We start from the raw sequence: 18,840 nt of genomic DNA on the forward strand, positions 1-18,840 counted from the left end.
CGGATGAATACAATGAATGAACGAAAGACTGAAAGAAGGCATGCTACCGTATGTCTTTTGGGGACGTCCTCTACGCATAAAAGAATAACGAAAGATGAAATGAATGAATTATAAGGGCTCACGCCCTCGGGGGCGCACCCCGCTCGAGCTAGTATCTAGAGTATGGAAGAGGGCTCGCGCCCTTGCGCTTCGGGGGCGCTCCCCGCTCAAGGCTCGCAGCAAGCGCATGTATGAACGAGGGCATCGGCCCATACTAACAGCATGGAAAGTTGGCGCGATCAAGCGCATCACTGGGCACTACACTCATGTTAACTCTGCTTGTTATTGCACAGAACACCCACATTTAGATGCATCCAGCATGTGCTCACATTACGCAATTCACAAGTTAAAAGATAAATAAACTCACTCATGCATGGGGATATTCATGGTATAAATAAAACACACCACTGTCCACAATCTCGGTGCAACATAAAATCGTAACATTGTATTATGCTATTATTAATTAAACATTTTTTTTTTCTATTACAGGAAGTAGAAACCAGGTGAAGATCTGCGGTGGGTATATTTATAATTTATACTTTTGGGGTTGGCTCCGCCCTGTCTTCAGTGTACGACAGGATCTGCAGAGCCCAGATGTATCAAGCCCTGGGCCGATGACGGGCCTACGCCAAAGACTCTAATACATGAAATTGTTTCTATACGACTTTCACGAACATATACGTGTACTTGTTTCGCCTACAAATATTTTGTTCAAACATTAAATAATTCAACTAACTAAATTTGCTTCCGGAGTCGTAATAGTAGAAATGAAAGCGCAGCGTAAGTTCTACTATAGACTCCAATGCTACGTCACCTAATTACCTATCCAATCAGATTTTCTCTTCTGCTTTAAATAACGATCACTCATTCAGTACCTTGCTGCATTTCAGACGCTGTTGGTCGCTCTTCCCCTCCTCCCTCCCCGCCGCCTCCAGGTTGGTCCCGTTTGGTTGCCCGGGGGTTGGCTCCGCCCTGTCTTCAGTGTACGACAGGATCTGCAGAGCCCAGATGTATCAAGCCCTGGGCCGATGACGGGCCTACGCCAAAGACTCTAATACATGAAATTGTTTCTATACGACTTTCACGAACATATACGTGTACTTGTTTCGCCTACAAATATTTTGTTCAAACATTAAATAATTCAACTAACTAAATTTGCTTCCGGAGTCGTAATAGTAGAAATGATTTGCATAGTTGCATATCTGAATATTTTTAACTTTTCACAAGCATTTTCACAAGAGAGGGCCTAGTTTTCTCGGTAATGCGCTACATGGCCTATAAGGTTCTGCTGGTGTCCATTAGCAGAAGCACAGCAGCCTCAGTGATGGAGTTAATGGACATCGAAGTCCAGCATATTGAACCATATAAACCCACCCTGTATGTCTCTCAACTAGAGGGCCATACGTACAAAATAGCACCCCACACCATGATACCAGGCCTGCTGGACATGTGACTTAAGCCAACAAACCATTGAAATTCATCAAACAAAGTGTATATTACCCTTATATTTTTGATGTTCTACAGATTTCTTACAATATTAGTAATTGTTGATTAATGAAGGACATGAAATTAGGGAAAACCAAAATGAGGAAAAACACTTGTATACATATTTACAGAATGTGATTAGGTTAACAAAGGAAATGCAATACAATAAAATAGACTAATATACAAAAAAAATTATTAGATTTTAATGTTGAATAATGCTGTGAGGGAACACACTGTAGTGCTGATACCTGTTTTACCTGTTTCACTGACATTCAGTGACATGCATTAACTGCCTACACAGCCAACCAGAAAGCATGAGGTGATTCTCAAGCAAGATTTAACCAACCTATTTAGATTTTTATTGTGATTTATTATCATTTATTTTTATTATTTGTAATTTACTTATTATTCTGTTATATTACATTGTATTAATCTTACTTTTGCTTTTTACGTTAAATATTATCTTCTTGCTTTTATTCTCTTGTTTTCACATGTTTAAAATGTTTCTGATTCTGCTGACAACTTTAAGAACGCCAATTTTTATGCCCTTTTTGCAAATAACCAGTGTTAAGTTCATCTTTGTTGACTCAGCCTCTGCATGAAAAATCACCACCAGTCGAAATGTCAGTCCTGACGCTGTCAATCTGCCTGCTCTAGACTCTAATTCACACATCGAAGACTCCAATTCCCATCATGCACCCACACCGGACTTTCCTGACTCTAATAATTACGTGCCGCTACAGCGTTCTCAGTCCCCTAGCTTCTGATTGTCCACACCTGGGCTGTGTAGTGTATATATATATATATATATATATATATATATATACAGTTGTGGTCAAAAGTTTACATACACTTGTAAAAAAACATAATGTTATGGCTGTCTTGAGTTTTCAATAAGTTCTACAACTCTTATTTTTCTGTGATAGAGTGATCGGAACACATACATGTTTGTCACAAAAAACAGTCATAAAATTTGGTTCTTTCATAAATTTATTATGGGTCTGCTGAAAATGTCACCAAATCTGCTGGGTCAAAAATATACATACAGCAACAAAATTTGTCAATTTTGGTGATGTAGCGAGTTGTGTCAATCAAATTAGCTTCATGTCATGGCCTCTTCACTTCTTGTAAGTGATTCTGATTGACTACAGCTGTTGACTTCTCATGAGCCCATTTAAATAGGGCTCATTTGACCCAGTGATTAGACTCAGCTACAAAAGCTACAATGGGAAAGTCAAAGGAACTCAGTGTGGATCTGAAAAAGCGAATTATTGACTTGAACAAGTCAGGGAAGTCACTTGGAGCCATTTCAAAGCAGCTACAGGTCCCAAGAGCAACTGTGCAGACAATTATACGCAAGTATAAAGTGCATGGAACAGTTGTGTCACTGCCACGATCAGAAAGAAAACGCAAGCTATCACATGCTGCCGAGAGGAGATTGGTCAGGATGGTCAAGAGTCAACCAAGAATCACCAAGAAGCAGGTCTGCAAGGATTTGGAAGCTGATGGAACACAGGTGTCAGTCTCCACAGTCAAGCGTGTTTTACATCGCCATGGACTGAGAGGCTGCCGTGCAAGAAAGAAGCCCTTGCTCCAGAAAAGGCACCTTAAGACTCGGCTGAAGTTTGCTGCTGATCACATGGACAAAGATAAAACCTTCTGGAGGAAAGTTCTCTGGTCAGACGAAACAAAAATTGAGCTGTTTGGCCACAACACCCAGCAATATGTTTGGAGGAGAAAAGGTGAGGCCTTTAATCCCAGGAACACCATGCCTACTGTCAAGCATGGTGGTGGTAGTATTATGCTCTGGGGATGTTTTGCTGCCAGTGGAACTGGTTCTTTGCAGAAAGTAAATGGGATAATGAAGAAGGAGGATTACCTCCAAATTCTGCAGGAAAACTTAAAACCATCAGCCCGAAGGTTGGGTCTTGGGCGCAGTTGGGTGTTCCAACAAGACAATGACCCAAAACACACATCAAAAGTGGTAAAGGAATGGCTAAACCAGGCTAGAATTAAGGTTTTAGAATGGCCTTCCCAAAGTCCTGACTTAAACCCCATTGAGAACATGTGGACAGTGCTAAAGAAACGGGTTCATGCAAGAAAACCATCATATTTAGCTGAACTGCACCAATTCTGTCAAGAAGAGTGGTCAAACATTCGACCTGAAGCTTGCCAGGAGCTTGTGGATGGCTACCAAAAGCGCCTAGTTGCCGTGAAAATGGCCAAGGGACATGTAACCAAATACTAATGTTGCTGTATGTATATTTTTGACCCAGCAGATTTGGTGACATTTTCAGCAGACCCATAATAAATTTATGAAAGAACCAAATTTTATGACTGTTTTTTGTGACAAACATGTATGTGTTCCGATCACTCTATCACAGAAAAATAAGAGTTGTAGAACTTATTGAAAACTCAAGACAGCCATAACATTATGTTTTTTTACAAGTGTATGTAAACTTTTGACCACAACTGTATATCCCTTTAGATTCCTTGGTTCATATAGCTCTTCCCCAACGCTTTTCCTTTGTTTTTGCCGTTGTTTACCGACCTGTTCTGTGTTGCCCTCTGTATCGTATGTTTACCATTGCCGACCTATTTTTGCATATTTTCTACTCTTTTTGCCTTGCCCTTTTTCTTGCTGGATTACCTGTGTATCACCCGTTTTGCCTATCACTCTGGTACATTGTTTACCTTTGCTGCCTTCCTGTTACTGACCCTGCCTGTCCCTAACTACTAAGATTAATAACAGATAGGTTTTCAAATAGCTGTTATTAAAATATACCAGTGCTTCACATACATACAATTTTTTTACGCAAAGCTCATACAGACATTATATGGACATGTTTTATAAGGAAATGTTTTTTTAACACTAAATTTAATATGCATGTATCAATACACTGATTTAACTTTGAGGTTAAAATTGTGTTTTTGTTCTTATGTAATATATGAATTTAATGCTCAGGGCAAGAAAACTACTGACAGACTTAGATATTTGGATGGCCTATGCCTTGTCTGTAACAGGTTAATGTCAATAGCATTGATAGTCAATAGTCAATAGCAGCCAATAGCATTTGCAGAATTAACTAGCTATTATCTTTACTCTATAATATTTTGTTTATGACAAAAAAGGTTATTGTGTGGCATGTGCTACATTTCATGGAGTATTGGATTTAACATTTTGTAACCTTTCTAAAATAATGTTTGTAATTTATATATTTTTCTCTTTTGCATAAATCATCTCCTTATTTTGATGCTGGCCACCTGTAGTAAATTGAACCAAGGGCCCAATGGGTAAAATATAAGATTTTTATTATAATACAAAGTTTACTTCTTATTAATAAAGGCCATGATATTAAATTTGTTTGAGATGCACTAGAATATTTGTATTTATAATTTTGTCCCTATGTGCTGAATTACAGGCCTATCTAACAGTCACCATCATCTTCCATCTTTTTCAATTTATTACATTTTTCTTTTGTGTTTGAGGTCCACTTATTATGTCTGTGGGTGTTTAATGCTTTTAAGCCTGCACATAATGTTGATGTACACTGTGATCTTAATGATAGCTTGTTTAGTTAAATTAGTGAAATGAAATGTAGTGAAATATAGTACACAGTTAAAAATGAATTTGCTACAAGAGGCCTTTTTAGATTGCCTTAAAAGAACAATGTCTCCACAGTGAACCATGTTTGTAACAGAGAAATATCAATCCAATCTATTTAAATGAAAAGAACAAATTACTACAAAATCTTTACATCTCTTCATATGATTTACAAAAGTGGTTATTCTATGGCATCACTTAAAGAACGCTGTGTTGCATTTTTATTGTTAAGTGTGTATCATTATAATAATACATCAATATATTGTATTATGTAATTAGATTGAAGATTGTGTTGGAATATTATATCATTAATTATTATCCTATTAGAATTTGTAGAATAAATACATTTATAGCCTATATAAGTATGACAAAGATTTTTTATATCTGTATGCTGGTGTAATAATGGTTCATAGTAATACATTAATCATTATGTGTAAACTGTTTGTGTCAAACATAATGATAAATTTGTGTCACAGAAAAGTAATGTTTAATTACTTGAAAGTAAAGTAAATAATCTCAGAAAATGTGTTGGATACATAAAAGTATTTGATATTTAAATAAAAATAACAAATTACTAAAAAAAATCTTTACATTTCTTTATACGATTTACAAAAATGGCTCTTTATAGAACCAAAAGTGTTTCTTCTATGGCATCACTTAAAGATAGCTGTGTTTGATCTTTATTTTTAAGTGTATTATTAAATAATACAGCAATATATTGTATTATGCAATTAGATTGAGGATTATGTTGTAATATTATATCATTACTACATTTCTAGCCTATATTATTTCTATTTCTATCTTATGTCTAAGTAAGGCATAAAGAATTTTAATTTTTTATATGTGTGGGCAAGTGTAATAATTGTTTGTGCCCAATATCATGATGAATTTGTGCCACAGAAAAATGCAGAAAAAAATATAAAAAGTTTTTTTAAAATACAAGAAATCAGATCAGATAATCTCAAATGTGTTGGATAGTTAAAATCAGACAAATGACTTAAAAATCTTTACATCTCTTTATACGATTTACAAGAAATGGCTCTTTATGGACCCAAAAGTGGTTCTTCTATGGTTTCACTTAAATAACACTGTGTTTGATCTTTATTTTTAAGTGTGTATCATTATAATAATACAGCAGAATAATGTATTATGCAGTTGGATTGAGGATTATGTTGGATATTGTTCTGCACGCTGATCTGTAAACAACGTGTGATGTTTCAATGCCAAAAAGTACAAGGTGTACAAGTTTAACAGTTAAGCTCATTTGCAGTCTCCTGAGGCCACAGTCAATATGTGCTAAAGATGTTGTTCTCAGTGCTGTTCCTGTTGTTCAAAACACAGAGATCATTAAATCCAAATTGTTTGTATTTCACGTTTTCTCCAATTAGCAGCCGGCAGTGAGTGAGCACCTCGGTGTATTGCCTCATATCACACTGATTGCTTTCCAAACAAAACACGTTTATCACCAATTAGGAGCCAAATACAGAGACTGATTTAATAATTAATGACCATGTTAATTACTTTCTGAGAACTTAATGAGCCACAGAGGTTTTCAACTTGCTCTGAGGGTAAACTGTTAGATTTATGTGATATACACTGAGGAGTTAATTACAGTAGCCTATCTAAAGCTCAAAACACACTCAGCACTCAGTGAAAGAATACACAATATGTTTTGGCTAAACTTTAAACAATCGTTGTTTAAAAACATTACATCATATTAATTATTGTCAAATTCCTATCATATTAAATTTGTAGGATGGGTAAATGTTTTACATTTCTAGCATATCTAAGTATGACAAAGGATTAGTATATATAGTACTGTGCCATATTATAAGTGTTATAATAGTTCATAGTAATACTTTAATCATCATGTCTAAACAGTTTGTGTCAAACATTATTATAAATGTGTTTAACAAAAAATAGAAAATGCATAAAAATTAAATAAAATAGTTTAAAATAAAGGAAACCAGTGTGTGATCAAGCTGTACACTCAAGCTGTAGTACGTGCACAACTGGTGATAGGAAAAATCTGCTGGATATATAAAATATTAGATTTGATTATAATATATTAAATACTAAATATTAAAATCCTGTAATTTTCATAGCATTACATTAGTTACATTAGTGTGTTTAGTGCTTTACTCATTATGTAAGCCCACACTTCAGTTCTTTACTCTCATAACTGCAGTACACTCATTAATAACATTAGTTTTATAGGCCCTGCAATAAAACCCTATTCTAAACCAACCAGTTTTTAAGTAATTCACATAGTATTAGCATTAGGTATTAAAACAATAGCTGTATAATTAACCTCTACAGTACATTCATCTTAGGCTACGTTCACATTTCTCAAATCCGATTTTTTTTTGCTCAGATTGGATTTGGCATGTTTACATAGTCATGAAAAAAATCCGATCTGATCAACATTAAGCAAAAAAATCTGATTTAAGTCACTTTTGCCTGGTAATGTGAACGTAGCTTTATTGTTAAATTTAGAGACAAAGTAGATCACAATACTGCCTCACACTCATGGAAAACGTTCTCTGTTAATTATCTGGTATGCATACTTCCTTTAATCTAAAAAAATAAAAAATAATATGCGCACACACCAGCCCCAGTAGGTGAAATTTTAAAGTTTTAATTTGATACTGGATGGTTTGTGGTCAAAAACATGTTTGAGGGCCATTGATGTAGGCATTAAACTGTGGAGATAATGTGTAAAGCCACACATAAACCATATAAAGTGAAAGCTTTAGAAATTTCAGATAAATAAAAATAAAAGTGTTGAATGAAAAGAAAAATGTTTTATATTACATACATTTAGAAAATTACTATTGTACTTTTAATTAGTAAAATAGTAGTGGAGCACACAGATACCATGTATTATACTATTTTTCACCCTTCTCCCACAGGAGTAAAGAAACACTAGTTTCTATTTAAAAAAATAATAAAGCACTGTTGCTTTAAAAAAAGAAAATACTCAGTGTGAAGCTTACTCGACCATCATCTATGTGCTAAGAACCTTTGATACACTATGTATAATATAACTTTTGTATTTAGTTCAGTAATAAAAGTATAATCTATATAAATAATCCTGATTAAATACATTTGACATGTTCTAAAGGTGCAGTATTACTTAAAAAATGTTTTACATGGACATTTTCACCCCAATCTGTAGTAAACCGTAGTACTCTTCATTTTTTTGTTATCCAGCTGCAGTTATAGAACCAAAATGAAATTTGGTACCTAATTGCAATTAATTCATTTATAGCAGTTTATATTTTCCATATGTGTTGAGTAGTGTGTTTTAAATAATGAATCTGAAGAAGTAATATTCTTGTAAAATGTGGCCCTTGGTATTTTAATATTGTCCTGTTCGGCCCCCTCTGAAAATAATGTGACACCCTTGGTAGATTAAGTCCATCTCAGGGCTTTATTTTAGACTTATCTCAGGACATACTATACAATATACCCAGCAGGGTCCTTAGGTGGGCCCACAAGACCATTATGGCAAAACCCAGTGATTTTGCCAAATTTCAGTACCTTATACATATCCACCTACATTTCAGAAGGCTCTGCTTCACATAAACCTTAAACAACAACAACAAAAAAAACTTAAGCACTGTTGTTTAAAAAAAAAAAAAGAAATACATGATGTGCATATGTGTTAACATATTTTGGCCTGGTCCATGGTTTGCATCACTTTTCACAACTGCTGTTATACTCTTTAAAGAACACACCTATTTACAATTTATTCAGTGAATTTATCATATTGAGAAACACAAAATTTACACTGTTTATTTATTTGTGGTTCATTCCCCAATTTTACCAATTGCTATGTTTTCTCTATCACAAACAATGTTAGCAAGCTGTAAGTGTAAAAGCGTTCAAATGTTTCCTCAAAGTCAATGAGTAAAATCTTTTTTTAACTGCCGCTAATACAATATTGTTGGACAGCTCAAAGACCTTGGAGAAAACGGTAAATGCCAATTCTGTTTCATCAGCTAACAGATGCCAACATTGGCTAGGATCATGCTGAGTAATGGGGGAAAAAGAAAGCCAACCTACCCACTCAAAGAGAATGCTAAAAAAAATACAGTGTTGTTTGTTTAATTGTTTATGTGCAGCACCGCACTAAATCCTGAAAAAACTGTTGATGCTCTTTTGTAATAAAACCTGCTGTTTGTCTGTGTTCTTTATGTACTAACAATATCCTGGGGGTGTCCAAAATGACCCTAGTGCCAAAAGTCTGCCCCTCAAATTGTAATGGTCTCGCTTTTAACCCTCCTGTTATGTTCATTTGTCAGAAACAGCAATGATGGTCCGAGGTCAGTTTGTCCCGAAGCATGTTTAATTACCCTAAGGATTTTTGGATAAGTTTTCCATTAAAAATACATGTTTTTTTTTATGTTTCACTACTTCATTACTTTTGAAAGACCAACATATAAAACACAACAGTTTTAAATAACAATGAAACATAACATTGCAATTTTGTTTTAGTTTTTGCATATTATATGTTATATGTTGATTACACTAATTAAGGCAACGAGTTAATTTGACCCAGAACATAGCAGGAGGCTTAAGAACACATTATTAGTGGCCCATCAGCAAATGTATAGTATGTTGTACCAGTGTGCTCACAAAGTTAGATATTCGCTCACTGGATTGCAAATTAACTTACAGAACTGCATTTACAGAAACGAATGAAATTCGGAATTAAATACATATCAAGAGGCATTATAAACAAAGCATGGGCATTACACTGAGTTCTGATAAAAGTACAGTAATAATCTTTAGCCCAATCTGCAGTACATTATATATATTTTGTATCCTGATGCAGTTATAGCACTAAAATTAAATTTGGTATCTAATAGCAACTGTTTTATTAGCATGATTTTATTTTTTATTTTTTTTTTAAACCTTGGTATTTTTATATTGTCCAGTTTTGCCCCCTTGAACAAATGTGACACCCTTACTATGTTCAGACCATCTCAGAGACTCATTTTAGACTCATCACAGGACATTCTGTAGATTATTCCCCAGCAGGATCCTCAGGTGGAAAACAGTTATTTTGCCAATTTACAGAACCATATATATATATATATATATATATATATATATATATATATATATATATATATATATATATATATATATATATATATATATATACAGTTCTGGAAAAAAAAAATAAGAGACCATTGTTTTATTCTAAAAACTACAGACAATATTTCTCCCAAATTCCAAATAAAAATATTGTCATTTAGAGCATTTATTTGCAGAAAATGAGAAATGGCTTAAATAACAAAAAAGATGCAGAGCTTTCAGACCTCAAATAATGCAAAGAAAAAAAACAAGTTCATATCCATAAAGTTTTAAGATTTCTGAAATCAATATTTGGTGGAATAACATTATTCACAGTTTTCATGCATCTTGGCATATTCTCCTCCACCAGTCTTACACACTGCTTTTGGATAACTTTATGCTGCTTTACTCCTGGTGCAAAAATTCAAGCAGTTTAGCTTGGTTTGATGGCTTGTGATCATCCATCTTTTTCTTGATTATATTCCAGAGGTTTCCAATTTGATAAAATCAAAGAAACTCAATTTTATAATGGTCTCTTATTTTGGTTCAGAGCTGTATAAGCATCTACATTTTAGAAGGCTCTGTTTCATTATGCTCAGATTATGAACTTGAAAAAGAATTTGAAAAATGTTTTAAAAAGTTAAAGGTTTTAGACAGGCCAAGTCAATCACTAGACCTTAACCCTACTTATATGGGTTTTACTTCCTGAAGAGGAAACTAAATGAAAAAAAAAAATCATCCAAACCTAATTAATGCACAGTTACTCTGTCTTTTATAACACACACAAAAAAATCAGACCTTGATTAAAAGAGCAGGCCTGGGGCATATCTCAAAATGTAATTACAAAATGTAAGAACTGTCAGCTGAATCATATATCTAAGCTTTACGCTGACACTGAGACAACCATGGGTTTCTGTAAGAAACTGTCTAACGATCTGTAGGTAGGAGCAATCAGTGCTCACCAAGGAAGGGAATGTTATAAAGAAAAAGCCAAGGATTTTTTATTTGAAGTTTATACAGTGCAAATTTTTAAGAAAAAACTAAAATGAAATACTGAACCATTTGTAAAACAGATGAAGCTGAAAGAGGAGGATTTCTAGGTGGATCATAAGTCAAAACCTACCTCAATTTCTGCCATAGTCTACCTGAGGAGATACAAACAGTCGCACTTGGAATGGCTCTTACAGTCCCCTGACCAAAACATAAAATATAGATCTTAATCAAATGTTATAGAAATAAGCAAAAAGACATGGGATAGCAATATGTAAAATCAACATGAAGCATTACCTCAGGGTAGAGGCATCAGAAGCATTTTTAATGTGGGGGGACACAAAATGAATTAGATGCCATTTCCTGCACTGTAATATATGTGATGTATTTTAAGCTAATTTAATCTACAAAAGTGACTTAAGTTAATGTCTTTTTTTTTTTTTAGACTCAGCTCCCTTATCAGCAGCTCTATCTTTGTGCAGCTCACTGGGCTCTCCAGAGTCACTGTCCATGTATGTATACAATTTAGCTTAACTAATCAAACTTTAAACAATATTGAAACACAAAAGCAGCTACACATCATACTTTAGCCCTACTGAGTTAGACAGCTAGCATGGTTGCAAATCACAGCATTTTGTCTAACTAGCTTCCAACAACAGTTTTATTACATTAACAATGCTAATATATAGCTCTATATAATTAGATATAATTTCCTGCATTCTGGTGTATTTTAACAGGTTGTTAAACAGCTAATTTTACCTACACAAATGACAAAAATTACATAATTCAATCTGACACAGCTCCCTTATTAGCAGTTCTAGCATTTTGCAGCTGACTGGGTTTTTCAGAGTCTTTGTCTGTGTATTTACACAATTAAACTTAACTAAGCAAACCTTTAACCACATTTCAACACACAAGCAGCTACATATCATACTTTTAGCCCTACTAAGTTAGCCAGCTAGCATGGTTGCTAATGGTAGCTTAGCTAAATTACCGATTTGCTGCATTTCGGCTAGATTCCATTAAACAGTCTATAGTTTTATTACATTGACAAAGCCAATATATAGCTATATATGTCACCTGGGTGTCCTGCCCTCATATAATTATATATAATTTCCTGCCTTCTGGTTCTGGTGTATTTTAAGATGTTGTTAAGCACATAATTTCACCTTCAAAAATGAATATTTTAGAATCTGACCCAGCTCCTGTATTACATTGACAAAGGAAATATATAGCTATATATGTCATCTGGGTGTCCTCCTTCATAAAATTATATACAATTTCCTGCCTTCTGGTTCCAGTGTATTTTAAGATAATTTTACCTTCAAAAATGACTTAATTCAGTGAATATTTTGGAGTCTGACCAAGCTCCCTTATCATCAGCTCTAGCTATGTGCAGCTCACTGGGTTTTTTAAAAAAAGGATCTTTACTATCTTTGTATTTACACAATTAAGCTTAGCTAAGCAAACTTTTACCCACATTTCAACAAACAAGCAGCTACACATCATACTTTAACCCTACTGAAGTAGCCAGCTAGCATGGTTGCTAATGGTAATTAGCTTAGCTACCGAATTGCTGTATTTCTGATAGCTTGCAACAACAGTCTATAGCTTTATTACATTGATAAAGTCAATATTTAGCTATAAGTTAACGTTATATGTTGTCTGGGTACCCTCACCCATAAAATGATATATAATTTACTGCATTCTGGTGTGCTTTAACAGTTTTTAAACGCCTAATTTTACCTACAAAAATGATTTAACTCAGAGTCAGACTCATGTTAGCTAAGTTAGCTAGTTAGCATGGTTGCTAAGCAACCAAACACAGGCCGTTTTGCAGGCTTTCCAATAACACAGCCTAAAGTTTTATTTATTGACACATTAAGTTGTCGATATATGTGTGTGTGTGCATATAAACACTATTTACCTCATTAAAGATGTTTTGAAGTGTCACACAGGTGGTTTAACTGTCCGTTTTTGGGCGTTTTGGACATGTTTTAGGCACAAAAATAGCTCCTTTGTCGCCTGGATTAATCTACTCTCTCTTCTAGCCCCGCCCACCACTCAGGCTTTTGACTAACAGGCAACTGAACCAATCACCTTGCACCACCTAATAAACGACAGACATTAGTGTTAATTAATGTGAGCACAAATAAACTATTTTTTATAACATTTAAAAAAATAATTTCCTCTAATTTCCGCTATTTAAATAACAGTGAGATTTAACAGGGCTAAATAATATTTTATATTAAAGTGGGTTAGGAAGTAAGCATCAGAAAATACATGTTTTTCTATATAAGAAGTCAATATTGTTTTTAGGTTTACTACATAATTTAACCCTTTCAGACCTGAATTATGTTCCAGTGTTTGAAAAATATAAAAACGTTCTTTCCTATATGCAATGTAAACACAAATAATATAATAATATAATATAAAATGTACGAAAAAAAATCAAATTAACCAAAATATTTATTTTTTGTTCTAAATCACATAAAATTAGTAAAACGTAGCCCTTACTTTGCTGCAATGACTTAAGTGCTGGCATGTCCTACTATCTCAGTTGCTGTTTTTTCAGTGCAGTAGGTGGGACTAAGCTACTGCTTCAGTGGTTTAAAAATCTTTTTTATTGGCTAGCTCATGGAAAACATAAAAAAAATAAAATAAAATACATGATGTCCATTGTAATGAACGCACGGTCTAAAAGGGTTTAAATGGACGAACTGTCACAATTCTTACCCTGTTTCAATTTCTTGATGAATGGATCCATAGAAGTTCTCCAAAATTACCTGCAATAAACTCTTTTTCCATTGACTTCTATTGAAGGTTAAGAAGATTTTATGTTTCTCCTGTAAGGTTGGGGTTTTGGAGATTCATATGTTTCATTGGACAGCGACAGTAATAATAATAAAAAAAAACTATAAGATTAAAAAGACATATGCTTCATCAGTATGTATGTGTTGTGGTAAGCAGTGACCAGTGATATGGCACATAAGATAATAGGAAACAAACAGCAAATTAATAGTAAAACAGTAGTGATATTGCACATGGTGACAGGTAACAGATTGTGCTATGCATAGTGAATGGGAACATTACACATAGAGAAGTAAAGCAGTAATCCATAAACAGGCCTGGAGAGGGATAAAATACAGTTAAAATGTAGGGATAACATATAGCATACAGTTTTCAGCTGAGATGCCCCTCCCCTCCACAATTTCCAGTTTTATATTGATAATAAAAATACCAGTTTCAGACATTAATGTCAGGTTAATGTCATACATTTCAGTTTCACCATGTTAAAATTACACAACACAACAGTCTCGCTCATTTTTAGGGCATTTTTTATATTGTACGTGTATTTCATTTCTGCATTAGTGTAGGCATAAGACGCCTAGGCCTGTTCTTCTTTTTAAACCTTATTTTGTCTTTAACTAGTAGTACATTTTCACGAATTTTGGCTGTAGAAGTGGATAAAAAGCTTTTTGACCACCATTTTATTTATTATTTATTTTTTTCGAATAACGATAAATAACTAATTATGCTCCAGAAAAATAAATAAAGTTATTATTGACAGTTTGATATAGCCATGGCATTTATGTCTATGATAAGTGTATGTATACAACTGTATACAGTTCACAACTATATTTGTGAGAATTGATGTTTTAGAAACAATGCATTACTATAGCTAATAACTATATTGGTGAACATATAGTAAAGTACATAAACATTAAAATGTGTGTTTTTATTAAAATATTTTTATGATTTTATATTTTATTTGATATTTTATAATATATTAATATAAATATATTGATTATAAATATTATAAATATATTGTATATATATATATATTTTTTTTATTTTTTATTTATATTTTATTTGATGTACTTTTTCAAATATTTCAGCAGAGGGCACTACAGCACAAGGCCACAGATGCTCCTGAGGTGGTGTTCATGTAAAAGCAGATCATGCGACAGCTTTTTCTGATATATTAGAGCTATTAGAGAGATTTCAGACACGTATATAGAGATGTATTTTTGATGCTTTGTAGGCTTGGTCCAAATATCAGTGCTCCATAACACACTGCCTTTGATGTTTAAAACATCAGAATGTGAGACTACACCCATTTAGAGCCTGAAACTGAAAATTTAATTTGTTGACGTTGAGGATTGCTTCGCTGAAGAATTGCCCATCTCTTTCATCAGCAGGCCTTAAATGCACAGCTACCCATCCTGACAGCTCACCATCACTCACCCTGCCTTCTGTTGTGCAACTGTGAAATCACTATTTCTGCTGTTTATGTTTTACACAACTCACATTACATCATTGTGTTCAGACTGGTTTTGGAATATATGTTACTGATGCAATCAGTCAGTTAGAAAAAGAGGCCCTTTTTAAAGGAGGAGACAGAGAATCAAAAGTTACAGGTGCAAAAAAAATCCTCATAATGAATATTTGTATTCATAGTAGCCTCAATAAATGTGGTCTACAGCTTTATAGGTATATGTTTGAGTAAAATGAACATTGTTGTTTTATTCAATAAACTACAGACAACATTTCTCCCAAATTCCAAATAAAAATGTTGTAATTTAGAGCATTTATTTACAGAAAATGAGAAATGGCAGAAATAACAAAAAAGATGCAGAGCTTTTAGACCTCAAATAATGCAAAGAAAACAAGTTCATATTCATAAAGTTATAAAGTTCTATCTATCTATCTATCTATCTATCTATCTATCTATCTATCTATCTATCTATCTATCTATCTATCTATCTATCTATCTATCTATCTATCTATCTATTTTGGTGGAATTACCCTGGTTTCTAATGACAGTTTTAATGCATCTTGGCATCATGTTCTCCTCCACCAGTCTTACACACTGCTTTTGGATGACTTTATGCTGCTTTACTCCTGGTGCAAAAATTCAAGCAGTTCAGTTTGGTTTGATGGCTTGTGATCATCCATCTTCCTCTTGATTATATTCCAGAGGTTTTCAATTTGGTAAAATCAAAGAAACTCATCATTTTTAAGTGCTCTCTTGTTTTTTTCCAGAGCTGTATATATAGTTAGTCATGAAGTTGTTGTCTACAAATTTTGTGGTCAATTTTTCGGATTATAAGTAATAAGTACACTATATTGACCATCCAAAATACCTGAATCACTTCCGTGTGGGAATGTAGTTGTATTGGTTTAGTTCATCTGTCCCATCCCACCATGGCTTGTTGCTGCGTAAGGTTTTCCTCAGGCCTAAAACTCCAGTCATTAATACTGTTTAATTATGGTGCTCTATCATTACAACACCACTATAACTGGCCAGACTGCTCTCATAATAAAACAGTAATATTTCCTGGTGCAGCTTTACTGTAGAACTTTAACTACAGGGGTCTCAGACTCTTATCTCCCTCGTGTCCTCAGCTGCCGTTTGCTTTTACTAGACGTCACTCTTTAGTGAGTCGTGCACAATTCCTGCTTGTGGAGCACCAGCACGAGGGCTGTGTGAGGTCAGCTGTGTCTGAGCTGCTGGGTCAGTCTGTCTGAAGTCATCACTTACACTTATGTTCAGCTCATGGAGACAGCTAAAGCAGCTCTGATAGTTTATTTGCAGTTCCTTAAAACAGTCTTAATTGATTTAAAACGTCCTTAAAAAGGCCTTAATTTGTCTTAAAATGTGTTAAATATTTACCAAAAGGTCTTAAAATGCCTCAGACAATACAATATTTTTTTTTGTTTGTTTTTGCACATTGCATTTAACATTTTCCAAATCCCACCTGCAAGTTAGCTTACTGATCTAAAGGCAGACAGGACTGAACAGGTGCATTTATGAACCTTTTTTGTGTTCATGATAAATATATTGGTTTGTCAAAAAATACAGAAATTATGAGCTTACTTATTTCTGTGTTCTTTTTTGCCGTTTTATTATTATATGGGAGTTCCTGATTGCACATGGACATCAGGTTTTTTTTTAAATGAAAAACAAGTGAATTATCCTAATTGAACCATTACCTGTTAGAGCTAAGGAACACCACTGCACTAAATACTGTATTATTATATTGCTAAAAATTAGCAGTGAAGTTAGTAATAAAATATTCACACTGCTTGTTAGGATTTTTTTCAGATGTTTTGGATAATTAAACATGTGACAGGTCAATATGAACACCGGGAACACCACTGCTGGTTCTAAAAAATAAAGGGGCTAGGCTTACAGGAGTAGTGTGGGACAGGCAGGGTCAGTAACAATATGGCAGCAAATATAATCAACATACCAGAGCATAGTCAGGCGAAACAGGGTCATACATGATAAATCCAGCAGAAAATGGGCGAAAGCAAAAGAGTAGTCAAAAATACAAAATTAGTACAGCAATGGAAATAAACAATAGAGAGGGCAAGGCAAAGATAGAGAGTCGGAAAAAAAACATGTCAGTAACAAAGGCAACAAACAAGAAAAACATGTTGTAGAAGAGCTTGATTACTAGATTCAATACTCTGCAGAGAACAGAACAAACTGAGGGGTATTTATACAAGATAGACCAGGTGGAAACAATCAATAACTGGGGGAGCAGGAATTCTGTAGCATCACATGTTCAGCAGAGGCAGTAAAATCGGTGTAAGTGCATTCTGGGTATTGGAGTCTTTGTTATGTAGTAAAGGGTCCAGAGCAGGTACACTGACAGTGTAAAAACTGGCACTCAAGTTATAAATCCTAGTGAAAAACCTTTAACCTTTTTCTCTTTACTTGGCAGAAAACAGCACAGAATCAGTAAGGGGTGGTATATTCAATTCCTAATTTTAATGCCTTTTATTAATGCCATTATAATTATTGTTTTAAATTGTAGTCTATGCACATTTACAAATACACAAATACATTTTGTCCAATTCTTACTCCTGCCTTTTAATCCGTTCTTAATGTATATGTTTGTTTCATGTTGTTCAGTGAATTTTGTTTTATCCTTGGTTTGTTCACGTTTTATTATGTGTTTGTGGACCTTTTAAAAATGGTCTTTTCTCATGTAAAACTATTGTTTCTGTGGTGTAAAGATTATAAAGTTTTAATGGATTATTTGTGCTTGGCATGTAGATGGATAAATCATCTTCCTATATACATCTTTAAATCTTTAATAACAGTTCAATCCTAGCAATTAAAGGTATGTCAAAAATGATAAGAACCTATATTAATATAATGTTATTATATGTGTAGTTTTTACTAGTAGTATGTGCAGTTCACTAGTATGACTATTGAATTGTGGTGTTTAATAAGGCTCATACTTTTCCGTACATTACTAAAGCTGTTAAACTACTTAATACATTAATTAATTCATTATTAATATGTTGCTTAACATTGTAAATTAAATTTAAGACAAAGGCATATATTTTTTTAATTATCATGGCTCATTTAGTGTGACATGTTAGAATAAATTACCTAATGTATAATCTAGTGGCAGTGTGATAAAATATGCAAAGATATGTAGTGAAATAGTGCATGGCAGACGTTAAACATACTGTAAATGTGTTAAAAAGTAAAGTATAGTGGTGAGCAGTGTTACAGGACTCAGTTCCACTAGAGGGCACAATCAGACAAACTACTGCAGACAGGTGTACCTACATCAAGCCTCAAACAGAAATAATTCTAAATCCAATTCGAAATG

The 18,840-nt window shown here is 33.9% G+C and overlaps 1 protein-coding gene and 1 long non-coding RNA gene across 2 annotated transcripts in view; both read right to left on the reverse strand.

Moving 5' to 3' along the window:
• Positions 1–13,267, reverse strand: part of tmprss5 (transmembrane serine protease 5) — a 56,555-nt gene extending 43,288 nt beyond the window's left edge. Inside the window, exons 1-2 of the mRNA XM_022674870.2 lie at positions 13,131–13,267; positions 11,337–11,404 (exon numbers count right to left, since the gene is read on the reverse strand). Of these exons, the coding sequence (XP_022530591.1) occupies positions 11,337–11,351 (15 nt within the window). The 5' untranslated portion in view covers positions 11,352–11,404; positions 13,131–13,267. The remainder of the gene's footprint in view (positions 1–11,336; positions 11,405–13,130) is intronic.
• The window catches only part of LOC125782549 (uncharacterized), a 207,295-nt gene that overhangs the window by 87,883 nt on the left and 100,572 nt on the right, over positions 1–18,840 (reverse strand). The gene's annotated exons all lie outside the window — the stretch shown is intronic.

The sequence above is a fragment of the Astyanax mexicanus genome, chromosome 18, assembly GCF_023375975.1.
Source record: "Astyanax mexicanus isolate ESR-SI-001 chromosome 18, AstMex3_surface, whole genome shotgun sequence".
Taxonomy (NCBI): domain Eukaryota; kingdom Metazoa; phylum Chordata; class Actinopteri; order Characiformes; family Acestrorhamphidae; genus Astyanax; species Astyanax mexicanus.